This window comes from Neovison vison, chromosome 3 (assembly GCF_020171115.1).
Source record: "Neovison vison isolate M4711 chromosome 3, ASM_NN_V1, whole genome shotgun sequence".
Lineage (NCBI taxonomy): Eukaryota > Metazoa > Chordata > Mammalia > Carnivora > Mustelidae > Neogale > Neogale vison.
In genome coordinates this window covers 47,148,135-47,174,046 of record NC_058093.1, presented here as the reverse complement: position 1 = coordinate 47,174,046, position 25,912 = coordinate 47,148,135, and the positions used below count along the sequence as shown (strand labels likewise).

Here is a 25,912-nt window from a genome sequence, read left to right as displayed (position 1 = left end):
TCCTGCAAGAGCACAGTGACACCTTCCTGGAAGCAGGGCAGGTCTGGGGCTCAGGGCTCAGGGTGAGGGGGCTCTGTTACATGGGGGCATCTGGGTGGGGGCTCTGAAGAAGAGGTGACACTTATAGCCACATCTACTTAGTCTATCTTGAGGACATGTACAATACCACAAAAATAATAATCAGGGGCACCTGGGTGGCTCAGCAGGTTAAAGCCTCTGCCTTCGACTCAGGTCATGATCCCAGGGTCCTGGGATCGAGTCCCACATTGGGCTCTCTGCTCAGCAGGGAGCCTGCTTCCCTTCCTCTCTGCCTACTTGTGATCTCTGACAAATAAATAAATAAATAAATAAATAAATAAAATCTTTATAAAAAAAAGTACTCCTCAGAATAGTATTTTTATCTTCACTTAGAGATGAGGATCCTGGGGCTCACTGGGGGAGGAAACTGCCCAGGTAAGAGCCAAGGTGGGAGAGAGGACACTAGTGGCCCCAGCCCATTCTCCCAGAGGATGCCCTTCTAGGAAGAGGCCGCCAGGAGGAATGGGCAAGGAGGAAGGCCCAGGTGTGGAGAGAGAGCGGGTAGGGCACCGACCTGGAATTTACAGCTGATAGGAGAGAGTGGAAGGAGTGCTCGGCCTGCCGGAGCAGTGTCTGGAGTGACTGAGCACCCTCTCTCTGCAGGCCAGACACTGTGTCTCCTGTTTCCAGCCTGCGCCCCACGATCCCCTCTCCTAGGAGCGCTCAGCACGTGCTGTCTTTCACATCACCTAAGCCTCAGGCGTATTTTTTTTTAAAGCTCAGCTTCAAGATTTAACAGAGTTGAATAACACTACAGTAAAAATGAAGACTGTTAAAGCTTGCATTGCTTGCTAAACTAGGTTTAATCAAACTAACCAGCAATTTTTTCTTAAAATCAAAAGGGAAACATTTAGAAGTTGGTTGACAACCTTCTTGTGTACCCATTTCTGACTGTGAATCCCTTCTTACATTTTCTGCTGTGTTCCTGGGATTCTGATTCCAAACCTTCCCAAGTTTTAAGGGGAAGTTACCAATTGTCTCAATAAAACAAAAACAAATCCGTGAACACACTCTTCAGTCTGTAGCCAGCAGTCATGCCGACTCAGAGGTGCTCTGGCTCCGGTGTCTGACTCATTGAGGGCACGCCCTTTGCCCCCACCATGTCACCTAGCAAAAGTGTTGGCCAGTCACCTTCCAGGCAGCCACAGGGTCCATGCCGTGTCACATGCCACTGGGCATGGGCACGTAGATGAGGAGTTCCTTTGTGTAGCTTGTGTTGGGCTCACCATGCGCACTCGGGCTGTGGTTTGAGTGCAGCGTGGCAGGAGGCTCCTGCCTGGGGGATGAGGTCTGTAGCAAAAAGGGATTTAGGGGGTCTCGGCAGAAAAGGGTGGGTGGCAGGCAGTGCCAGGCTGGGATTGCCCCCGCAGCGACCTCCAGCCTTCTGAGCCCGTCCTGCAGTGCCTGGTGTCACCGGGTATACGTGCAGAGACGCAGGCAGGCTTCGGTCGCAGTGCGGACTCTGCACAAAGGCTCAGTCCCGGGGACGCTGTGGCTGGCAGGACTGGGCCCGGGACCCTGAGCAGAGGGACTCGGTTATGTGCTCGACACTGTCCTGTGTTTTTCTGGGGAGCTGGACAGTGTTTTGAAAGCTCATCTGAAAGCAAACCAGTAGAGAATTGCTTCCCCCACCCCCAAAAAAGGGGAGGGGGGTAGGTACTGGGCAGGGTGGGGGTGAGCAAGTTCAGCAGACAGGGTGTCCATTGTGCAGTGACACACCACGGACAGCTGTGTGCAGAGAGAGGGGGCCGCGTGGGGTGGGGTGCCCTGAATGCTGGGGTGGGGTGCCCTGAATGCTGAGGTGGCATCACAGGTGGTACTGGGATGGGGATTTGCCATTTGGGGAAAACATATATTACTTCCTTACTTCCCAAACAAAAATAAATTCCAGATCAATTAAGAGAAAAAACTTAAATGAATATTTGACTTCCAATTGAATGAAGCCCTAGGGAGATTGTCACATTGGCCCAATGATAAATGTTCTAATAACTAATTACCTTTAAAGTCACAACTGCTTTTTTCTTTTTTTCTGTTTTGTTCAGAGGCCTAATGATCTGGCATTGAACCCAGACCACAGTGTAGCATGTCTACCGGTAAAATTCTCCACTTTTGCTTCTTTCCCATTTGCTGTGGACCTGCGCTCCGTTGCCCATGCCGCAGACAGTACCCTGTCCCCAGCCTCTGTAGAGTCCAGCCTCTCCCACCTGGGCCTCCACCCTCCATCCTGCACGGCCCCAGTGTGTGCCCGGTGGATTTGCTGGGCTATAAGCTCTCAGTCTGACTGCAATGTGAAGGAAGGTGACTACGCTTATCACGGGCCAACTGTAACTTCTCAGAAATTCTAGGTAGTGCTAAAATGAAATTCGGAATGTGGTTTTCCCTCTAAAACATGGCTAACGGTGACTAGACCCAGGGGCTGAAGCACAGAAGCCAAAGAAGCCTTTACTAAGACTGAAATGCTAGGTTTAGAATAACAAAAGTAACCATATGGTTACCTTTGCTGGCAATAAACAAAACAGAAAAAAAAAAAAAAACCCAGTAAAACTGAAAGAGAAAAAGTATTTTATTTGTTTCGACTACCACAGGGAGGAAAAGCAGGCTTGCCTACAGGCAGCTGAGAAAGGCAGTGGCCAGTGCCGCTGGCCCTCCTGGCTCAGCACATCTAAGGCTGTCCTATGTGGGGCAAGAGCAGGGCTATCCCTGAGAGGTGGACAGGCCCTCCTCATCCCTGCGAGGGTGGCTGAAAAGCAGGGAGGAGGAGGAGGGACGTGCAGGAAGTCAGTTCAAAGCTGAGATCTCTTGGCCCCTGTGGTCTGGAAAGCCATGGGTCAGGAAGTGCAGTGGCCAGGATGGGGAGGGAGGGACAGCTGCCGACACCTGCCAGCCCTCCACAGGCTGGGGGCCCTGGGAAGAGGCCGAGGTACTGTTGGGGACCGCAGTGTGCAGCACTGGCTCCCCACTCACCCGGGGGAGAGCGGAGACTACATGAACTTCATGCGCGTCCCAGCGTGAGTGGGGATGATCTTGAACATAGACCCCTAGAGGTAACGAGTCTTCTTCAGAACAGGACTCACCCGCACCGCCCCGGACACACGAGCACATGTCTTACATTGTTCTCCAGGCCCTCGATGACCTCGATGCCGTTGTGGCTCAGGTACAGCTCTCGAAGGTTCACCAGGCTCTGCAGACCCTCCATCTTGGTTAGCCGGTTGCTCTGCAAGACGGAGGGCCAACAGCCTCAGAAAAGCAGAGGGGAGGGAACAAATTGGCTCTTAGCGCGGGAGACCGCTCCTCTTGGAGAGGCCTAATGCTAGGGCACTGCATTCTGAGTGTGCCGGAAGGGAGTGAACGTAGTGAGCGCACTCCAGATTTCAAGTCTGTCGCACTGGCTAAAATGTTGTCTGAGAGTTGGAGGCCTTTAGGTGAACTACTCACTTCTTTAGATATGCCTGGAAAGGTCTACCCCCATAATTTAATCATTCAAAAATGTCAAATCCACTGAATATTTTAAAATAAATTACTTTGTACTTCTTTTAATACACATTGTAATGCAAAATATATGGTCCTTTTTAAGAAAAGAGTCTGCAGAACGTCTACTTTGCAAAAAGTACAACTGGTTTTGGGGAGACCCGCCATGCCCAGCACATGCTGTGGCACCTCACCTCGAGGGCCTGGCGTACTCAGGGGCTTGCCAACTTGCAAACACAAGGCTCTGCTCTCTGTGTGGGTGTGGAAGCTTCCACCATGGAGCCAGATGCTTCAGGAAGCCTTAGCACAAGCTCAGCCTTCTTGAGACGACCCTGTAGCTAGAAGCCACCCAGGGAATGACCTTTTATGTGTATGGATGTGGAGTCTCTGAAAGCTAACATTTCAGTGGCTCCCCGATGGTGAAGGGAGCGCTGATTCCGGACACGGCAGAAGACGAGTGTGCGGGGTGCCGGGCAGTTATGCCCCAGGCGGGGCTCAGCCGCAGGGGCATGAAGGCGGGTCAGTACCTGCATACTGAGCACCGTCAAGTTGGTAAGTGCATCCAGGTTCTGAAGTTTAGTGATCTTGTTTTTCCCCAAAAACAAACTCTCCAGATTGGTTAACGTGTCAATATTTTCAATTGCCTGTGAAAAAGACAGGGTCACAGTGAATATTGTGTGGCCAACCAGCTGGAGCACGGTGGGCGAGGGGCCCGGGCAAGGAGACACAGCCATCTGGACTGTGGCCCTGGATGGGGGCAAGTTATCTGTCGACTCTGTAAATTCTCCACTGAAATCTCACTTAAAAGGTGGCTTGTTCAAGGTCTCATCTCCCAGGCTTACCCTAAGCCTCATGAGCCCGAGGTCAGGGGGCACCCACAGGTGAGCAGCCTCCCATCAACCGTTGAAGCTCGGAGCTCACACGGTATCATTATTCCATGGAGGGTTCGTTAAAATGCATTCCTGGAACCTCGGTCTCCACAGAAGCAGCCCTGACCTCAGGATGCCACTCAAGATTCCTGGGAGCAGGCACCCCCATTCCATGACTCTCTGTCCCTGATCTCAGGATCCACAACCCTCCCTCCCTACCAGAATCCCGTGCTCCTCTACTCAACCATCAATCTCAGTGCCTTGCAGAGAGCAGGTGGCCCAGGACGTGCTAACTGACTGGACCTACTTCCCTCCCGAGTTCACTGCCAGCTTTTGGGCACATGCTAATCCACCAGCAGGGCAGAAGGCAGGTGCATCCCACCCTGCACACCACAGCAGGACTGGAGGATGAGGAATCAGGGGCGGGCCTTCCTGAACTGCCTACGCTGATGTACGATGAGCCACCATTCTCCTAGAAACGCTGCAGAGAGAGATACTTGATAAAATGCTGACATCTGGACCACTCTTCACTCTTTAGTTTTAAACAGGCTACTCTGCTACATGGGCCACATGACTGCTCACAACTGTCCCAGGAGGTGCTCCTGGGTTTGCACCCTGCCCAGCTCTCAAGGGCCAAGCAGGGTTGAGTACAGTGTGCTGTGAATGTCCAAGAGCTAGATGGAGGGCTGTTTGCAGCACAGAGGTGGGGGAGACAACTGTCTTCACTGGGATGTCAGGTGGTCTTCTGGCTAGCAGAGATCCTCCTCACTGTCCTGGTGACCCTTCCTCCTCTTTGCTGGCTAACAGCTGCCACCACCTCCCCACCCCCCCGCCAATGCCAGTCCTTCTTTGACTCCTGTGTTTCTACCAGGGGCTCTGCCCAGTAGCTATCATCAGATGGGTAAAGGCCTGCTCCTACGGACACCAACCTCTTTACTGAAACCTCTTCTGTCTCTTCTGCCCAGTGCTCCCAGAGGTCAGACAGAATGTGGCAGGATGTAAGGTTGTCATGGGGTGTGTCCAAGTTGTATGCAGCTGCCCAGGGAGAATGGGCCAACCAAGTTACTGAGTCGCAACATGCTTCCTACAGCCCGTGTGCAGGTCAGGTCACTATGAGCCACCACTCTGCCATGTCTGGGACACTGTCATCTCAGAGAGGCCACCAAAAAATACAACCTCAGCATATGAAAACCAAAGTGCTTGGATGCTTTGCTAAGGTTTAAGCTGTGATCTGGATGAAAAACAAATGAAATTTCTGTGCAGAGAAAGGGCTAGACCACATTCTTATTAACACTGATCTGAAGTTAACGTTCTCTTCCTGGGAAATCAAGCCCTACCATACGGAGCACATAGCCAAGCACACACCCCAGCACCCACCACTGCCAGTCCCCAAGGCCAGGCCCCTGGCCACATGCCTGCACCTACCCGGATGCGGTTGGAGCCCAGCTCCAGCATCTGCAGCTGGTGTAAGGTGCTTATGTTCTCAATCTTACTGATTTTATTGTTAACCAGGAAGAGCTTCTTCAGTCGTGTTAGCTTGTCGACTCCTTCAATGTTTCTCAGCAGATTGAAAGAAATATCTAGAATCCTGAGAACAAGCAAAACATTTCAGTTTTAAAAGAGCCCAGGTGGCATGAGGCTCAGAATGCAAGTAGGCTGGAAGCAGTCCCCCCACCAGGTGGCCACATACCACCCCAGCTGCCTGCCAGGCTCTCGGCAGGACCCTGTGGCAGAGGTGGCCCCCAGGGCTGGGAGCTGGGGCCCAGGGGTGGTTCTAGGAAGACGGAGCAAGCCCCACAGTCGTCCCCCGGACTTATGACTCACTCCAACTGTGTCAGCGCCTCCAGATTCTCAATCTTCTTGATTTGGTTGTCATAAAGATCCAGCTCTCGCAGACTCTGCAACTCCTCCAGATTTTCAATGTATTTAATTAAATTTTGACGGAGGCAGAGAGTCTGAGGGATGAAAAAGGACAGTTGACACAGGCAACAGGGAGGCCATGAGATGCCAATTGTGTCACAGCACCAGCTTTCCAGGGCAGGGGATGCACTTTTCATGCTCCCATTGTCTTCTAGAAACATGCCAACAATGGAGACGATAGACAGACACCCAAAGAGGGGCTGGAGGCAGGACTTGCACTGAGAAGACCTCCTTGGTGAGGGAGGCACTGGTTAGGGTTGGGTGTGCATGCTGTTTCCTAGCAGAGCAAACTGGCACTGGGCTCAATTTTGAACAAACTGAACTGAATGAGGTTAGGACTATAGTCTGGGTGTGCTTAACTGCAGGCAGGCTCTGTACCAGCTCACTGTCTGGCCTAGGGGAGCGGCCGTCGACCTCCTGGATAGCGCTGTAGACCCCGCCACATTTACGATACAAAGTGCCGATGGCAGTTCAGGACACGGGCCAGCAGAACCAACCCCCAGTTAGACATGTGCCTGCACCCCTTGGGTGGGATGGGCTCTGGGGTGTCAGCATCCCCTCCAGAGGAAGGACAGAGTTGCCCTCACCTTCACTTTCTTCAGCACGTCGAACCCCTCAATCTTCCCAATGCGGTAGTGATTCAGATCAACGTCCTGAAATGAAGAAGAAATCAAGCTGCTGAGCAGCACCTAAAGACCTGCTTCCTGGAGGTGGGTGCAGGGGAGGGTGAGGAGACACTGTCAAGCCTATAGACAGGCCACAGTGACACAGAGGATGGCTGCAAGATGCTCACTGGCAGTCTGACATAAAAATGAGCAGCGAGTAAAGAACGTTTTCCCCCCAGGCCCCTGAGTGCAAACATGGGCCCAGGCAGCTGCTGCCAGCTGTGGGCTTGGGGTTGGGGGGTGCCCAGGTGAGGCTTCCTATAGTCTCCCGCCTGCCCGGAGCTGTCAGCGTTCAGTGTGCTTCCGATGTTGGGGAGATTGAGGCCCTGCCATGGACAATGCAATCATCAGACCTACTCCTGTCATTCAGATGACAAGGGCGGTTCATTGGCCACCCAATCCTCTGGTTCCAGACCTGGAGTTTCAATCACTGGTATTAGAAACAACCAGGACACAAGGAATCTGACCCAAACGAGCAGGGCACAGATGACCTTGCCTAGGAAATCACTTACTAATCTGGAACCTCCATAAAAGACACCCTGACAGTCAGAGTGGTCCATCATCATGGCCCCCGAGGTTGCGGCCAGCAGGGGGCATTACCTCTGCATCTCTGTCTAGGCTGATGGTTTCCATATCCACAGGCAGCTCTTGTCCTTCTGAAAAAACGAGAAGGAAAAACAAAGCCCATTCAGAACCCTAGTGTCCGTGGCCCTGGGACTTGGGCTGCCTAGCTCAGAGCAAAATCACGCCCAGCAGAAGCCACGCGGTGGCACACGAAGGCTCTGGATGGTGCGGCAGGGTTAATGCACTGCTCCAGTCACAATCGCCTTTCAAGTATTCAGATGTTCCTGAACTCGGCTACCAGCAAAGGTCTCCAAACTTCTATGTGTGCCACTAAACTTGCCTGGGAAGGACATGTAGCCTGAAACTGTTTGCAGGAAGGAGGGGAGAGGCCGACAGAGCCTCAGGTGAGCCCAGTAGGCGGTAGGGGAGCGGCCCAGAGCTGCCCAGCTGGCAGCAGCTGGCCCTCTCCTTACTCGTCCGTGGCAATAAATTAGACCACATGAACACTGCTCATGCTGGGCATGTCAGATGTTCTAGGATGTGCCTTTTATTGCTTTGGAAAGTGGCCTCGAATCTATAAACACTCATCTCTGCAAAGAGGACACCAAAACAAAGGACAGCTTGACAGAGGGACTGGAGAGCCCTGACCGATTTAAACATACTTCTCCGCCGGAGGCACGAGCAGCTCCCGGCAGAGACCCCCCTGCCCCAGTGCTGGGGGAGAGCTGTGCAATGCGCTCAGGCCCTGGCCCAACGGCCTGCCATCAGCCGCTTCCTGGTCTTCGTTTCTCCTGAACTGATGGATGTGTGCATGTCTAAAAACAGCTCAGTGCTTGAAAACAGTAACAGCAATCCTTGGATTTCATCCATGTCTGACAATTTCTCCCCTCAGTCTGCTTGTCTTAGCATCTGAATGAGGTCATATATTGTGACTGGATGACACTTCTCTAATGTCCCTTCTGGCTCTCTGAGGAAACTGGGCTGCCTGGCTTGACATGCTCATGGTGGGAGCATGTGGCCCCTGCTCTCCTGGAAAGCAGCTGTCCCCAGTGCTGTTTTTGCCTGGTTCCTACTGCTGCCTGCCCCTTACCGCAAAGCTGTATCTGCTTCTGCCATGGAATGGGCCTGCAGCCCTCAGACCTCATGTTCCTGGAACCTCCCAAGGACCAGGGCTTCACTCTGTCTACTGGCCAGCCTGGCCCTTGACTGGAGGCAGCTGAGAGGAGCACTTGACCAGCTTAACCACTCAGCACTGGCTGGCACTGGCTAATTCAGTCTTCTCACGATGCCTTCTCCATAACAACGAACAATGGCCAGTCAAAAAAATATGTCGTTTGCTACAGTTTATTATTTACTGGAATTATTTGCTATAACTTTACAAGGTATCAACCAACATAGGAATGAAATAAAAGGAGTTGGGCAAAACCAAGAGATATATCCAAAATACTCCTCGCCTCCAGATGGCACAAATCCAAGATCTGTGAACTGTGGAAGCTGTAAGGAGAGAGGCAGCACAATGAAGGCAGGTGTCCAAGCCAACCAGCGTCCACACCAGGATACTGTGAGAGGGCAAGGCACCACTGCAGACAACTGAGCATGGCCGGTGGGTAGAGACCAGGCCTGGGCTCCATAGGACAGGTGGTCACACAGCTTAAGGTGGCTGTGTCTGTAGCACGCCCAGCACTCAGGGCAGGCCCCTCAGAACAGCTTAACTTCTGCAATATTACCAGCCTAGAATGTTTCCCCAAATCTATCATGTATTCATCTTTTTCTTTTTTTAAAAAATAAGTTAAGGAAAATAAGTGAAAGGTAACAGTTGACATCTTTGAATTTTATTTGAACTTAGGACTTAAGTAAATACAGATGGGAGCACCGAGTCCCAATTTCTCTTAAGGACTTATAAGACTACAAATTTCCAGAGTTTTTTTTTTTTTTTTTTTAAATATTTCATTTATTTATTTGAGAGCAAGCACATGCAAGAGCAGGGGGTAGTGGGAGAGAAAGAAGCAGGCTCCCTGATGAGCAGGGAGCCTGATGTGGGACTTGATCCCAGGACCCTGGGATCATAACCTGAGCCAAAGGCTGCAGCTTACCGACTGAGACACCCAAGTGCTCACTCCCCACCCCCATTTTTAACATTTTCCAGAGTGCTTTTAATTAGCTAGTCATCTGGAACAAAGAATGCTGGGTTCGGATAAGCTGGGTTCAAGTCCAGCTGCTCTACTCTGTCACCGTGAGCCCCAGGACAGGGCCCCACCAACTCTCCAGTCCTCCATGGGCGCCGGTTGTTCGGATGGGAGAGCAGGTGATGCTCCCACCCGCTTGGTCTTTCCATGACTCAGTTAGACATAACGAAAGCTTCCATCCGTCACTCCCATGTACTTATTCCACCCATGCCGCTTTCAGAATATCTACTCTGGAGCTCCAAAGTAAATGTGGATGATACTTTTGTGGTAATCTCCCTTTGCCTTAAAATTAGGTTGCCATAGTTACCAATCATCTTCACTGGCACAGAGCACCATGTTATTTTAAAAATCAGGTTTTTTTTTTTTAAGAATTTGTGGGTTTTATCACCATAAGGATAGAGCATGACTATTACTACCTTACAAGTCCGTACATTGCATATAAATCTAGACAATGCAGAATGTACAGCACCCTCTCAACCTGCTGTTCAGAGACTTCAACTGCAGTTTGGTGTGTTTTCTCTTTAACGCATGTTAAAACTTAGATATTATTAACCGTTTTAACAGTAAGACTTCGACATGCATACTGTTGGGAAACGTGCTGTTGTTTCCTACTAATGTATCCTGCACATCTTTTTGTCTGTTCATATGCCCTCTCTCATTCTTTTCAATGTAAATCAATTTTTCTAACCAAACCAACAAAGATCACGGTTGGGGAGGGTGAAAAACCACCACTATTGACTGAGAACTTACTTTTCTCATCTCTAAATTAATTTTGTTGCTGTTTTTAATCACTAAAACAGGAGGCTACTGAGATATTTTCTGCATGAAACAATTTTCCTAACATCTTAGCAATTTAGGAGTCAAACCTCAGGCCTCTCATATGGTGAAACATGACTTAGAAATGACTTCTCTAGGGTGCCTGGGTGACTCAGTAGGTTAAGCAGCTGCCTTTGACTCAGGTCATAATCACCAGGTCCTGGGATTGAGTCCCACATTGGGCTCCCTGCTCAGCGGAGAGCCTGCTTCTCCCTCTCCCTCTGCCTACTGCTCTGCTTACTTGTGCTCTCTAACTCTCTGTCAAATAAATAAATAAAATCTTAAAAAAAAAGAAAAGAAAAAAAATGATTTCTCTAAAATACTAAAGGTGCTATTCTGAAATTAGTTTACATGGCAAGGATAGGAAACAAAAGCATCATCAGCAAAAATAATTTTTTCAAATCTTGTATTTTGAATATATGGTTAATAAAACAGTTTTCTGATTCTGTCTCGATGACACGCCAGTACTAATAATGTTATTAGTAGTAGCATTTGCTTCAGTGGAACTAAAAAAAATAAAAAAAGCATCCTGCTTGCAAGTGGCATAAATGAGTCAGCCCACGAAGGGAGTGCCTCAGGGGGTGCAATGCTCCGAGTGCATGGCCACCAGCCCCCCGCGGGCCTCTACTGCCACACCAGCAGATCAAGAACCAGCCAAATGAATGCCCCTCCTGAGCAGCAGTCCTCCCACTGCCCTCGCCTCCACACCACACAACGTGGTGTGGTGGGGTTGGGCAGATCACATGCAACACGGCCGTACCCTCCCCCCTTAGAGAGTTTAAGGCTCTTAACTCGGCCTGGTACCTTCTGGGTCCTCTTCCCCCTGCTCCTCTCCATCCTTTAGGCTGTGCTCACTGAGGTCCGCCACTATACCGCTGCTCTGCTTCTTCCCTTCCTCATCGCCAGACTCTTCAGATTCGACTCGCCTGTCAACTAAGCCCACACACATCAATAAGAACTCACAGCCACTTTATGTGACTCTCTGAAGAACATTTAACAGACGGACATCCAGCTATAAGTCAAAAAGACTTCATTGAGAAACATTTGTTGAAGTCAGCTCAACAAAAACGAGTGTCTTTCCTGTCTTGGGCACCATCTGCGGCGTATAGTGGTGGGAACAACTTGTGTGGGGGAGGGCAGAGCAGGGAGGACACATGGGGACTAAGATGAGTAACAGACTATTCCTGCCCTCAAGGAAATTGTGAAGAATTCCCAGATGTTGTAAAAGCCCTGGATCATTTGTGACCAAGTGGACTAACGGGTGACACAGTGAAGCACCTCCTGTGTGGCTCACTTTTGGCCTGGATGTCCATGTAGCGGGGACCATCGTGACCCTTCCACCACATACCTTCATCCATGCTCCACTATCCATTTGGCCAAGAAAACCAGCCCAGTTCACAGGCCCACGTTCTGAAAGAAATCAAGACTAACTCAAATCAGACTGTGGGCAGAGGGAAGGCTGTAATGAAAAAGGAGAAGATGGCCAATAGTGCAAAATGCCCCATATAAGATCACCGATGCCAAACATCTGCACACAGTGATACCAGCCAACAGCTTTGAAAGGCTGGGAAATAAATATTTTTTGAATTAATAAATAAGGCAAGACTAAATATGGCAGACTGGTAAAAATCCTTTGGTAAGACTGTCAAATAATTTTCCTTTTTCCAGCTTTTTTCATGATCTCCCTTGGAAGTCTATCGTGAAGCGCTGAAACAGTAATAAGTTACTGGGAGTTATCAATAATACTGAAAGTATTTTCTTTCCTGGTTACAGTTTGTCCACAAAGGGGTATACTCTTTGAGGAAAGGAACTTTTATTTCTTCTTTGTATCCCCTCCTCGGCCTAGAGAAGTAGCACCCAGGGAACTGGGCTGCATAAAACCAAGTTCTTATGAAATCAACCTGCCAAACCTCTGAATCCACTCCGTCTTCCCCACCCTGGTAACTGCCTGGGCTCCTGCCTGGCATTCTAACTGGTCTCTCTGGGACTTTTCTGGCTCTGTCTCATCTATTCTGCATTGCCAGAGAATCTGATGTGATTGTAAAATCCAAATCTGATCTTTGACTCCAACAAAAGTTTTTTTTTTTTTTTACTTTTTATTTTTTAAAAGATTTTATTTATTTATCTGACAGAGAGAGAGCAAGAGAGCGTGAGAGCGAGAGAGCGCAAGAGCACAAGCGAGCACAAACAGGTAGAGCAGCGGCAGGCAGGTAGAGGGAGAGGGAGAGGCAGTCTCTATACTAAGCAAGAAGCCCGGATCCAAGAACTCTAGGATCATGACCTGAGCAGAAGGTAGATGCTTAACTGACTAAGCCATCTAGGTGCCCCGACTCCAAAAGTTTTTGGACTGCCAGTGACTCCTGTTGAAATTTCACCTTGCCCATACAAACACAGTGCTGGCAGGCTATTTGGTTTTCCAAGCCCCACTCTCCTCATCTGTATAAGGAGGCTAGGATAGGACCCACAGACCACAGGTGTCAGAACTAAAGCACAAAAGTAGTCAGCATGTGCATGACATGGAGTAAACACTTGGTAATTAGCTATTACCTGGCACAGGGCACTCTGTGGTCAAGGCTAAGAGAGAGCAAATTCTACCAGGTGTGGTATGGCTGTGACCAGGGTGGCAGGGACTTAGCTAATGAAGGGCAGCCAAAGTGAAATGTGGAACACTATCTTTAAGGCAGCAGAGGGTCTGGAGCATGAGACCGTGGATCCAACTATAAGGCAACTTTGGGATAGTGGGAACAATGGGCTGGTTCAAAGTACAGAATGGAAGAGGCGGGAATGGAAGAGGTAATGAAGATCTGGAGAGATTAAGGATATAGAGGCATCAGAACTTGTTGATTAATTTGGATGGGTGGGAGCGGGAGAGAGAGAATCACCCGGGTTTTGTATTTGTCGTTTACCAAGACATGGAAAAAGGTGAAGAGGAAGGAGTAGATTGGGAGGACCGTGTCGAGAAGAGGGGATAGGAAGAGGTGCTTTTTTGCTCAACAAGATCCAAGACCCTTCACCAAGGCACTCCACGACCTTCTCTTGCTACCCTCCTCCAATAGTACAGTCACTCTTGGTCAAATCTCCTTTCAAACAGACCACCTTCTTTCACAGCCCTTTGCTTTAGACTTTTTCTGGCCTGAAATGATATTTGATTTTTCCGCAATCTGGTGATTTGTAGTTATCCTTCAAGCTTCAGGTCAGAGTTGGATTTGGTTAGGCAGCCATCACTCCAAACATGTCAGCTCTTCTTTGCACTCCACCTCCCATCCTTCTTCCAGAGCACTTTACACATAAGACAGTGACTGAACTTCCTCCCTCCCGCAAACCAGCGGAGACCAAAGCATGTAAGCACTTGAAGACAAGACTGACTCTCCAACTGGTGGGTGTATGTATAACTATATGCACATATAATATGCAAATGAATGTTTTCAACAAAACTAAAGAGTTGAATTTAGTCTTTTCAGAACTATGACACCTTTGAAAGCAGGCTTCCGTTGTTTAACAGTTCAATCTCTCGGCTCCTTTCCATCCCTTCCCCACAACCCATTCTCTTACAAGAGGATTCTTCTCCACCTCCACCACGTTCACCTATAAGCCGACTCAGGCAGGTCCCACGGCGCCCCGCGCCTCAGTTTCCCTGATAGCTGCTCCGGGAAACATACCCGCGGCGGACCAGGCTCCTAGGTTCGGTGCGAGGGTCCCACCAGGAGGTGGGCGCCCGGGCACCAGGACCACCGCGTCGTCAGTACCCGCCCGCCCGCCCGCCCGCCTGCGCCGCTACTCCCAGCCAGCCTTGGGTTTGGCGCCTCTGGGCCGCCCGAGCCTTCCTGACCACTGCAGCCTCCGCCCGGGGGTCCCCGGGTCCCAGGCCGCCCCTGACCCGCCGAGCCGGTTGGCAGCTGTCAGGGCGCGCTGCGGGGCTCAGGCCACGGTCAGAGGCGGGACGGCCCGTTTCTCTCAGGCAAGGCCGGTGTGGGCCGCTGCCCCCCCGCCCGCTGGGCCCTTGGGCCGCCGCCCCACGGAGCCGCTCACCCTCCATCATCTCCTGCGACTGTTGCTGGCCCGCGCCGCGTTCCGCCGCCATGTTGGCTGCTCTTCCCCTTTCCGGAATCTGTCGCCTCAGGCCCCTCAGCCAATCAGGGGTCCCGACTTGGTGCTGGCTCAGCCAATGGAATCCCACCCAGGGTTTGAACCCCGACGCGCCTGCGCAGCCTCAGCACTTCATGGGAATTGTAGTTCAACGGAGAGGCCATGTGGCCCTCAGCCACAGGAGTATCCCGCCTCACCTCCCCGGGACAGGTAATGTGAGAGCGCCCCGGAGGCTTCTGGAGACGAGGAGCGGGTAAGAAGACAGGGGCGGTCGGGGCCGCACGCACAGAGCCGTGGCTGCAGGGAAGCGGAGAGAAGAATCTGGGAGATGCTGAGGGCTCGTGGGCTCGTGGAGTGTTTCTGCGCGGGGCTGCAAAGTGCGGGCCAATCGAGTGCGTGCCGGCCCCTCCAGGTCTCAGCGGCTGCGTCTGTGCACTGGCCAACTTCGTCCCGACGTCGCCGCGCGGACTTGGCCCGTGAGAAGGGACCGTCTCCAGTTAACGTTCAGCGCTGGGCGCCCGCGCTCGTGCTGGGGCCGGGGCACCGGGGGCCAGCCCCTCCCGCAGGTGCGGGAACAGCTTATCTTGGTCCAGGAGCCAGTCCAGTCGACCCAGTCCAGCGGGCCGCAGCCTCCGTCGATCCCTCGGCCCTGCGGGCGTGCCTGACCCGTGAGGGAGCCTCCTTTCGCCGCCCGCCTTCGAGGCCTCAGAGAGGGGACCCTGGTGTATTCGGAGACTGGAGGAAACGGAGTCACTTAAATCCCGCGGGCGGATGCGCCGTATATTTTTTGGTCCCTCCGTGGCGCCGTAAGGGGTTGGGGGTGTCCGGTGCGTCCCTAGCAACCGTGAGCGCGGGCTTCTCGGTTCGGGAGCGCTGAGTCCCGCCCCCAGGTGCTAGTGGTTGGCTCGGAGGACCTGTCAATCGACACGAGTTGTTCTACGATTCGCCGGTCGGCGAGAGGGGAGGCGAGGCTCGCTTCGCGCGGTGAAACAAACTTGGCCGGGGGACTCCGGAAGGCCCCAGGTGAGGTACCTGCGCTGGGGAGAGCGGGTCCGGGCTCCAGGGGCTCCTGGCGCGGCGGGTGGACGAGCCCCTGCCGAGTTCTGCGCCCCCGCGCCCCTTCTGTGCGGCTCCGGCCGCTGGTGGCCCGCTACCGCCTTGAGACCGTTCGAGGAGCCCTGGCGCCCTGGCCCGGGGGGACCGGGCCGCACCTGCCCTCCCGGGCAGCGCCGGGGCCTATGCCCCCCGGCGCCCCGTCCGCCCCCGAGCTGGCCGCGTGCGCTTTGCGGACGTCCGGTTGCCCGCCGTCCTCTCACTGCTCGCTATGGCGCCGGCGGGTCTCCGGGCGCGCTTTGCGGCCGGCGTCTTGTCGGCGGCCCCCTGCATACCCGGCCTTCTTGGTCCTGTCTTCGCGGCTCTCTTCCCAGACGACGGCGGCGCCTGAGCGCGGAGCCCGGGGTGCGGTTTGGACACCTTGCAGCCCCTTCCTTTCCCCACCTCATCACCCAGTAACTGCCCGTCCTGTGCCGAATTCTGCCTTCTGTGTCCCCGCGCCGTCTTTCCGCCGCTGCTGTGATTCGAGACCGCCTGTTTCTTGCCTGCGTCGCTGTACCCGGCCCGCCACGCCCCTGCCCCTATCTTCGGTAGGATGCGGATCTGGTAGTGTCACTCCCAAGCACAGATCCTTTTAAAGTCGGTCTTTGGGAAAATGTCCAAAGGGCAGGGCAGGCGTAGTAGGAGAACCTGGGAGTTAGGCCTGACTTTTTCAGGCCCGTCCCCACGTACTCCTCCCCGAGGGTGCTGTGGCAATCTTGGTCTTAGGGTGCCTCTGGCTGTCCGCCAGGAAGGCTTCTTCACTCCCCTTTCGGTGCTCTGCTCGGCTGGTGCCTCCTCCAGGAAGCCCTTGTTGACCTTTGGGGTCTGCGAAATGCCTCTTGCTCACATTCTCCAACCCAGCAGCCATCTCCTAGATAGTCTTTAGGATGCCTCCAGGCGATAAAGAGACACAGTCCCAGAAAGGCTCTGGGGGGAGGGGGGAGTAGTTATTGGCCCCCAAAGTCCAGAGCAAGGCAGATTTTAGGGTAGGTTTATCCTCAAAACGACATTCTCGCCATCTCCTGCTCTGCTGCCCATTGAGTTGGCTTCATTCTGAGGCTGGTTCTGCTCCTGATGGTCCAGCAGTGGTGGGAGCAGCTGGAGCTTTTTGCTCCCTAGCTCTGTGAGGGAAAGTTGGTTGCCTCCCAAAGTTCACCCCTAAGCTCAGAGTACTTTCCCAGAAGCTCCCTGCAAATCTCTCCTTGCTTCTGTTTGGTCTGAGGGCAGTCACTCATGCCTTCTGAAATAAAAACTAGCAACAGTAGTAGGATCACATGGAGATACCACCTGGGGCTCCTGGGTTCAACATCCTGTATCTTCTGCTCAGAGTAGGTACAAAAAACCCAAAACCCAGGAAAATTATTCTAAAAATTTAGGGCTGGACTGGCAGGAGTTTCTGGTTAGTCTTTGAATTAAGCCTGTGAAAAAGGAGTGAGGTAAGGTTGTGTGAAGCCAGGCTTGGTGTTCTCAGAGGCCGGCCTGTGCCTGTGGAGCTGGAGGTGCTGGGTGGCTCTGCCGAGGTGCTGTGGGCCTTGGTGCCATATGGCATGGATGTGGTGTGCAACGCTGACTAGCCCGTGGCCGGCCATAGAGGGCACAGAAGCCACAAAGGGATTTGGCTTTCTTGCAGCCACTTGATTTGTCGGCTTTGGACACCGTTTATCTAACCCCCGCCCCGCCATGCAAGACCAAGCATTTTGGCCCCTACCCTCCCTTCCCTTTCTTCCCTTCTCTCCCTCTTCTTGTTACCTTTACAAAGCCAAGTTTTATAATACTTACTATGTATTCTAGAGTTTTATTAGTAAATTTACAATGTAGTCTAAAGAGAGGTTTTTGTTTTTTTTACAAGTCAGAGTTTTCTCACATTCACAGTGTAGTCTGAAGCTATCATCAAGTCTCTGTGCTTTGTCAGTCGGTTGGAATAGAAATGGAATAGAAATGAAAATGTGATCATGTTGTTCTTTATTTTAGAAATAGTCCCTTTAGATACTTAGAGAAGGGAAGCAACAGGTTCTGTTAGTTTGCTATCTAATTTCTCTTTTACTTCTTACTCTTTTGGTTCCTAATCAGCTGTTGCTCTTACGATCCCACACTGGATATATGTATGTGTAGGAAACATCTCTTAACTTTTTAGCATATGCTGCTTGACCATTCAAAAGGATAAATGCGACATTAGTCATAAATCATAACAGTGAAGTGAACACATTTAAGCCCAACCCCTAAATTAGGAACTGAAAGACCTTAGGCCATTGTATGGCCCTCCATTCCATCTTGCTGCTGGACCCTCAGAGGAAATCTGCCGGAAGTTTGGGTTTTTCCACATTTGTGAGTACCCTTCAACAATATATGTAGATGGGGGGTGATGTAGGAAGGGAATTTTACTCTCAATGGTCTTTTGTGATTTGATTTTTTTCACTTACTATATTGTGAGATTTATCCTCATTGCGTGTATAGAATTTGTCTACACTGTTATGAGTCATAGTATGAATATGCCAGAATCTTAAATCTGTTTTCTTGTTGATGAGTGTTCAGGTTTATTCTTTTTTTTTTTTTAAAGATTTTATTTATTTATTTGACAGAGAGAGATCACAAGTAGACAGAGAGGCAGGCAGAGAGAGAGAGGGAAGCAGGCTCCCTGCTGAGCAGAGAGCCCGATGCGGGACTCGATCCCAGGGCCCTGAGATCATGACCTGAGCCGAAGGCAGTAGCTTAACCCATTGAGCCACCCAGGTGCCCCTCAGGTTTATTCTTTTCTTCCTTTTTTCTTTTGCCATTGAGGGCTATGCTTCCCCGAACATTCTTGAGTATGATTTGCTATTTACGTGCAAGGATCCTATAGAATATAAGTCTAAGAGTGGGATATACTGTCCCAGTAGGTTAATGTGTGACTTAAACTGTTTTCTGAAGAGGTTACATTAGTTTGTTAGTGTTGCCATTAATCCTGATCTCTATCAATATTTGATATTATTAAAATTATTAGGTTTTGCTGGCTTAGTAGGTGTAAAATTGTCATGATTGTGCTAATAAAGCTAAGCCCCTTGTTACAGGTTTGCTGTCCACTAAGGCTTCTTCTTCTGTGAAATTCTTGTTGTCATTTTTTCCATGGAGCTGTGTGTCTTTTACCGTATTACTATTTTTTAAATTTTAAATTATTGGCCTTTTGAACTCTTTTGGATATGAATTTCCTGGTTATATATGTGGCAAATATATTTTCCCAGTTTGGGGTTTCTATCATTTTGTTTGTGGTATTTTTGGTGAACGGACATTCTGAACTTTAATGATAAATTTATTAGTCTTACAGTTAGAGCTTTTTGTGTCTTGTTGAAGAAAACCTTCCTTGCCCAAAGTCTACTGAAGGTCTTTCTAATTATCTATGAAAGTTTTGACTTTCACAAGGTTAGTCTTTGATGTCTTGGACATGGCTTTTCGCATGTTGCATGTTGATTGCTCTCCTGTTACTGTTTCTTGGAGGCACGTGGAGTTGTGCCTCCAAGGGAGGTACATGGCTTCCCCATGGGCCTGCGGCCAGTGCTGGGCACCACTCCCTGTCAAGTGTCCGGGGTTCTTTCCCACACTGGGCCAGGGGTGGCCGCTGTCTGTTCCTTTGATCAGTTTGGTTATTCCTGCCCAGACAGACCCACACCACTGCTTCCTGTTGGGTTTTCACATCTGGGAGGCTGGTCTGTGGCTTTGCTCCTCACTCTTACCTCTCCACTCTCTTCCTCTTACCTCTTCCTCTCCACTCTCTCTTCAGCTAGCTGTTCAGTTCTCCCTGTCTTTATCTCTTAACTTCTCTCTCCCAGTTCTATGTTCTTGTTTCCCTGCATTGCATTCTGGGTTATTTATTCTCATAAATCTACTGATCCTCTGACTTTCTTTTCAGCATTCATTAATATTACACATGAACTGTATTAAGATAATTTACAGACACTAAAATGATGGTCAGTGCCTAGTTCAGGGAGCATTGAGATAGTCAGTCCCACAGCTGCAGGATCATGAGGAGAGCTTTCCCATTGCCCTCCAAAGCCCCTCTGCTCCCCAGCACAGGCCCCCCGCCCCGCCGCCCCTGCTGCCCCTGCTGCCCCTGCTGCCCCTGCCCCAGTCTGGCTGTGCTCTGCTTTTTGCCTGGCTAGGTCAGGCCTATCTCCCTGCTGAGCTTCAGGCCTCCAACCCCTGGAGGAGGTGTTCTCCTGCACAGCTCCAGGGCTGTAAGGGTCATCCGAGCCATTGCTGTCTCCCTGTGTCTTCTTTCCTATTGCTGAGTATAGGGGTCTTTTGTGTGGCTACGCTTTGATTTGCTTATCTGTTCTCCCCAGGAGGGACATTTGGATTGTTTTCCAGTTTTGGGCTGTTCTGACTCTCTCTTCTGGGCAGCTACTTCATGCAAGCCCTGTATCCTGGGCTGACTGGCAGCCTGCTTTCTGGGGCCCGTGTGTGCACATTGTGTCTTCCTGCCGATACTCTGTGAGTGTTCTAGCTGCTTCTACCCTGACCAACGCTCTGTGTTTCTACTCTTAGTCATTTTAGTTTCCCTAGTGCTGGCATGTGACGGCTCGTGACAGTTGAGCTTGGCGTTTCCCACATTACTAATAATGGTGAACGTTTTTCTCATGTGCTTCTTTGTAATTTGTATGCCTTCTTTGGTGAAGTGTCTATTTAAACCCTTTATCCTCTACCCCCTTAAAAAAAAAATCTCTGGTTGTTAGTCTTTTTTTTTTTTTAAAGAATTTATTTATTTATTTGACAGACAGAGATCCCAAGTAGGCAGAGAGGCAGGCAGAGAGGCAGAGAGAGAGAGAGAGGAGGAAGCAGGCTCCCCATCCAGCAGAGAGCCCAATGTGGGACTCAATCCCAGGACCCTGAGATCACGACCTGAGAGGCCCAACCCACTGAGCCACCCAGGCGTCCTTTGGTTGTTAGTCTTATGACTGCTTAGGATTTTTCTATGTATGTGATCCTGTCGTGTATGAATTGGACAGCTTTATGCCGTTCTTTCCGGTATATGTGCCTTTTATTTCTTTCTCTTGCCTCTGTTTACTGGCTGTTCCCCCTAAGACAGTGCTGAAGAGAAGAGGCTAGTTGGGCTTCCTCACCCTGCTCCGGACCTTGGAAGGCCAGCATCACGGGCTGTGGGTTCTTCGTGTGTGCCCCTGGGCAGGTGGAGGATGTTTCTTCCTCCTCACTTGTGAGTGCTTGTTCCTGTGACGGGGTGTTGGATTTTGTCCAATGGTTTTTTGATATCAGTTGATATGATTGTGTGATTTTTTTCCTCCTTTTTTTTTTCTTTAGCCTTTTGATATGGTGAATTACATTAACTGATTTCCAAATGTTAAGCCAGCTTTTTATTGCTATGATAAAGCCCCTCCTGGTTGTAGTGAATTAATTCTCTTTTTTACATACTGCCTTAGTGGGTTTGCTAACATCTTGTTGAGGATTTTTGCATCTCTGTTCACAAGAGTTATTGGTCTATGGTTTCCTTTCCTAGCAATGTTTTTGTCTGGTGTGGTATCAGTGTGATGCTAGCTTCAAACACTGGGGTGGATGTGCTCTGCCTGTTTTTAATTTCTGGAGGAGTTTGTGTAGTATTGAAGTTATTTCCTTCTTAAACATTTGATAGAATTTACCAGTGAAGCCATCTGGGCCTAGAGATCTTTGATGGAAAGTTTAAATAACAAATTCATTTTTTTAAAGACTGATGCAAAAATTTAATTTCTAAAAAGCTGGTTTGATTCTTTCAATATGTAGTTGTTTCTGAGAAAGTCTTGTTCTGCTCCCTTCCGTGACTCCCGTCTCTCATATTTTAAACATAGACGCAGGCATTTGTAGTAAATGGATGTTCTCACGTGTCTGAGTCCGTTCGAGTTTTCTGTAGACCCTCACCAAAGAGGGCTTGTTTCCTTGCCTGTGTCACTGGAAGGGAGCATATTTGTTGGTTTTGCTTTTGGAAACCCATATTTAGGATGCTTTGCTTCTGGGAAGATTGCTTTTGCCAGGGCCTGGGCTGCTGAGCTAGGATCACAATTCCCCTGCTCAGGGCGCGTGGCTTCTCTGAGGGGGGTTCCCGCCTAGTGAGGGGGACTGCAGCTCACGGGAGTCTTTATGATCTCACGGGTGAGTCTCACTCTCAGGTAGCTCAGAGAATGCCACAGACTGATACCCTGATGAGCTCTAGCTGCTCTCAAGTAGTTATCCAGACCATTGTATTCTCTTATTTTTTTCCCCAGGACTTTTGTCTTTCGTTTTTTAAATTCACCTGGAACTAATGTTTGTATGCGGCAAGTCACAGGGATGCATCATCATCCCAGGCTGATTATCTAATTCTTTTGAAAACTGGCAGCTCCTGGGCGACTCAGCGACTCAGTGTTAGTGGTTTGTTTTCCCAGCTTAGGTCCTGGGGTCCTCATGAGAGCGCTAGGCAGTGTGCGTTACCGTTATTCACATTTTGCTTAGAAGGGGGCGGAGGCAGGAAGGCCAGGGGGCTGTCCCGGGCCTCGCTGTTCTGGGGCATGCTGTTAATTCCCCATGGAGCTTCACTGAGTGCCAAGCTCCTTAACAGACATTGTTCTGTTTCTGAAGCTGATTGGGTTTGTTCTCCTGTTTGTTCCTCTGCTGTGCCGATCTCCATTTGGGTAGCTCTTTGGCATGTTTTTATGTTAACATCCTTCCACACTGGTGATAGTGGGGCCTTCAGTTTTCTGTCTTGGGGACTCCTGCTCCACCACGTTCAGGAGCTTGGCGCTGAGGCGAGTGTTGGCCAGGCCCTGACAGCTGAGGGGCTTGGGGTGTGAGCATACCAGAGACCCCATACAGAGACCCCAATTACAAACTAGGCTCACACACTGTTAATTGTGGCATTGCCCTCCTGTGCTGCTGGCAAGTCTTCATGATGACCTGAGGCCAGGGCAGAACTGGTGGGCTGGGCCTCCTTGGAGTTCCATGCTACAATGGGGTGTGGGAAGGGCCAGCCCGCCTTTTCTTTCCACAGCAGGTCCGTCCTGTGCAGGTGCCCCCGCCTGCTTATTGAAACTTGCTCTTCTTTCAAAGGAAGCTCCTTGGCCAGTCTTTGGGCCTGTGTATACCCATGAGGGAACCCTGATGGGGGAAGAGGCCGGTGTAGATCTCAGAAGTGGCTTCCACATGCTCAGAAGGTGACCATGGAGAGGGCACCTGGGTTCAGGATGGGCACGTTGCCCTGGCTCCTCACTTCATCCAGGCCCTTGGCCCAGGCCTCCAGCACTGTCTGGAGGAAACTGTGATAAAGACATGAGATTTTTCTGTATTTTTTTCCTTACAACTGTTGGCAAATTTACAGGTACTTAGAAAATACAGTTAAACACACAAATCCCTGGTACCAGGCCTGTCTCCCGGTTCTCTGCCGTGGCTTTGTGTCGCTCATTTGTCAGCAGTCCCGTGGATGGTTCTCAGGGCCACTGGTCGGAACCCCTGGATTCGGGGAAACCTGGGGCTATGCAGAGCCACACGGGCCCCTTCCCATTGTGCTCTGTTCTTTCCCTCTGTTTCCTTCTCTCTCCCATCGCTTCCTCTGCATTGCTCCAAAATGGCTCCAGAATGACTTTGGTCACTGGCCTTGCACTGGAGGTCCTGGCCTACGTGGCACGGGGGGTGTGGGAGCCTTTTGGGATTGAGCTGCATTCAGCCTGCCGAAGGATTAGTTGCTTAAACTGCTTTCCTGTTGTTGTGTTGCTGATGCCGATCGGGTTCACTTTGTTTTCTAGCTGACGGTTGCTCCCCTGGCCAGCGGGCTCCCGATGGAGGACAGAGGCTCCCCTGAGAGCCCGGCTGCGCAGACTGCCACTGAGCCCAGCGAGTCCCTGTCCTCGGCCCACAGACACCTGAGCAGGAGGAATGGGCTTTCGAAACTCTGCCAGAGCAGGATGGGCCTCTCCGGTAACCCCCTCCTGGGTGTCTTGGGCGTCAGTATTGAAGATGAAAGTGGCAAGTCCTTCTAGGCTCTGGTCGGGTGTGCAGTTCTCACTGTGTGTGGGGTGATGCCCGGAGTCCTCTCCTGGGCTGTGTGGGTGCTGCTGGGGTTCTTCTGCCAAGACCTTGCTTCAGAGTGTGTGCGGGCACTATTGTGGACAGGGCTGCCGTGCAAGTGAAATACAGTTTTGCTGATTTAGTCAGTAACTATTTGAGGACTGTGTTGCAGCCTCATGCTTTCCTCCCAGATGCAGATGACTTGCTCGAGGGCAGCCAGCTATCTGGTGCAGGAGGCTGTGCCCGGGCTGGGCTGAGATGTCGAGGCTCCTGCTGCCCACTCACTCACTTGTTTCTCCCAAGTCAGCCTCTGCCTCCAGAGCTTAGCGGGCTCGTTGTCTGAGGGGTGCCTAAGGAGACAGCAGGTGCAGGCCTGCAGCTGGGTGGACCTAGAGTGCGGGGAAGTCAGTTAGAACAGTGAGAAGGTCTGGACCCAGAGGAAAGGGGCTGCTGGGGAAGGGAGGAGGAGGGATGGAGCCTAGCTCACACACCAATCTAGGAGCCCAGGGTGGGAGTGTCTTGAGGGAAACTTGCTGGGTTCTCCTGGAGCTAAAGATTCTGCTGGGAGGGCTGGGCAGGTCTGGGAGGTAGGCAGCTGCCCCAGGAGCATGGGCTTCCTGGTCTCTGCATGGGGAGCAGGGACAGAGCCAAGGTCACAATGCCTGTCCCATGGTGTGAGGAGGGTCAAGCTGAGCTTGGGGCAGCTGGGAAAGAGAAGGGCTAAGCAGCTGGCCATGTGTTTCCAGGCCCAGACAATGGTCCAGAGTGAGCCTGTGAAAAGAAAAGGGGAAAGGAGAGAAGAGTTGTTATTGTCTGGATTTTGAGCTGCTAAAAGGATGGAGTTGCCGTTTACTGAGATGGGAAAGGAGAGAGGCAGGGCAGGGGTGCCACGTGTGGGGTGGACTGCACCTTTCCACATGGAGTGTGTTAGAAGCCAGCGAGGAGTGGGTGGGACGGAGTGGAAGGGATGAGACTGCAAACGGGCTTCTGCGGTGGTGAGAAGTCAGAAAGGTGGTGGGGAGAGGGAGCCCCACCCAGGGCAGGTGGTTTAGGAGGTGGGGACTGACCCCCTGGCCCACCGATGCTGAGGGCTGGAGTAGGGTGAGTGCTGAGAATTGGCTGTGGGCTTGAGCATCTCAGGCCACTGGACATATTGCTGAGAGGTTTTCTGGAGGGGTGGGGAGTGAACCTGACCTGTGAATAAGGGAATGGAGGGAGGGGCGGAGACAGCAGGCAGCTCTTGGATTGGGGAGGCTTTCCAGGAACAAGTGCAAGGGTGGGTGGCTGGAGGGGGTGTTGGTCTGTAAGGACAGACACAAGACAGCACCTCTTGGCAGGGGGGTTGGTGGGAAGGGACCTCAGAGGGCGTTTACACAGAAACACTGAGCTTGGGCCATTGTGTTTCCTGTAGGATGTGACTCTGGCCGGACAGTACCCAGGGGTGTTTAGCTGGTCTCGGGGCTGTTCGGACGGATGCTGGAGTATGGAGCTTGAGCTCTGCACCCTCTGGAGGAGTTGAGAGCAGGAGCTGTGGGGTTCAGTGTGTTTGAGAGGCAGGCTCCGGGCAGCCTTGTGAGTTCTAAAGTTCCCTTTCCTTTCCTTTCCAGAAGACAAATGGAACTCCTATTGTCTGTCGTCTTTGGCTGCCCAGAGCATCTGCACCAGCAAACTACATTGCCTGGTGCCGCCGGAGCAGACCGACCTGGCCGGGTCCCTGGGCAGTGCGTCTTGCTGCTCCCTGCTGCGGGGCTTGTCCTCAGGGTGGTCCACGCCCCTGTTTCCGACCCCCGTGTGCAACCCGAACAAGGCAGTGTTCACGGTGGATGCCAAGACCACAGAGGTACTGGCTGCGGTTTGTGAACCCTGCTGTGTGAGTGTGGTCTGTGCCTTCAACCTGTAACCTCAGACAGGGAAACTGGAGTGTGTTAAGTACAGTTAGAGAAGCTGCATAAGAGACCTGAGTATGAATCAGTCAAAACAAATTGAATCCTCTTGTCAAGGTAGAGATTCAAGGACAGGGCTGAGCCGCATGACTGCCTTGTGCTCTGTAGAGTGTTGGCTCAGTGACAATGAGAATGGGTACTCACCATCTGAGGTGACCGTGTTCACCTGACTGGCATTTACATACAAATAACTGAAATCATTAGGTGATTAGTGTGATCTAATG

At 51.2% G+C, this 25,912-nt stretch overlaps 2 protein-coding genes across 8 annotated transcripts in view; one reads left to right on the top strand and one right to left on the bottom strand.

The window, feature by feature from the left end:
• Nucleotides 1-14,696, bottom strand: part of PPP1R7 (protein phosphatase 1 regulatory subunit 7) — a 28,955-nt gene extending 14,259 nt beyond the window's left edge. The window contains exons 1-9 of one of the 5 annotated variants that reach the window (XM_044242017.1): nt 14,596-14,696; nt 11,359-11,499; nt 7,601-7,656; nt 6,923-6,988; nt 6,240-6,370; nt 5,841-6,003; nt 4,074-4,190; nt 3,188-3,292; nt 2,624-2,982 (exon numbers count right to left, since the gene is read on the bottom strand). In XM_044242017.1, coding sequence (XP_044097952.1) covers nt 2,857-2,982; nt 3,188-3,292; nt 4,074-4,190; nt 5,841-6,003; nt 6,240-6,370; nt 6,923-6,988; nt 7,601-7,656; nt 11,359-11,499; nt 14,596-14,647 — 957 coding nt within the window. In that variant the 5' untranslated portion in view covers nt 14,648-14,696 and the 3' untranslated portion in view covers nt 2,624-2,856. The other 4 variants (XM_044242019.1, XM_044242015.1, XM_044242016.1 and 1 more) reach the window with 4 other exon arrangements.
• Nucleotides 14,697-14,825: 129 nt separating this feature from the next.
• The window catches only part of PASK (PAS domain containing serine/threonine kinase), a 36,658-nt gene continuing 25,571 nt past the window's right edge, over nt 14,826-25,912 (top strand). For 2 of the 3 annotated variants that reach the window (XM_044242014.1, XM_044242011.1), the window contains exons 1-3: nt 14,853-14,905; nt 23,484-23,655; nt 25,353-25,585. In XM_044242014.1, the coding sequence (XP_044097949.1) occupies nt 23,517-23,655; nt 25,353-25,585 (372 nt within the window). In that variant the 5' untranslated portion in view covers nt 14,853-14,905; nt 23,484-23,516. Of the gene's footprint in view, nt 14,906-23,483; nt 23,656-25,352; nt 25,586-25,912 lie in introns of all 3 variants that reach the window. The other variant, XM_044242012.1, reaches the window with a different exon arrangement.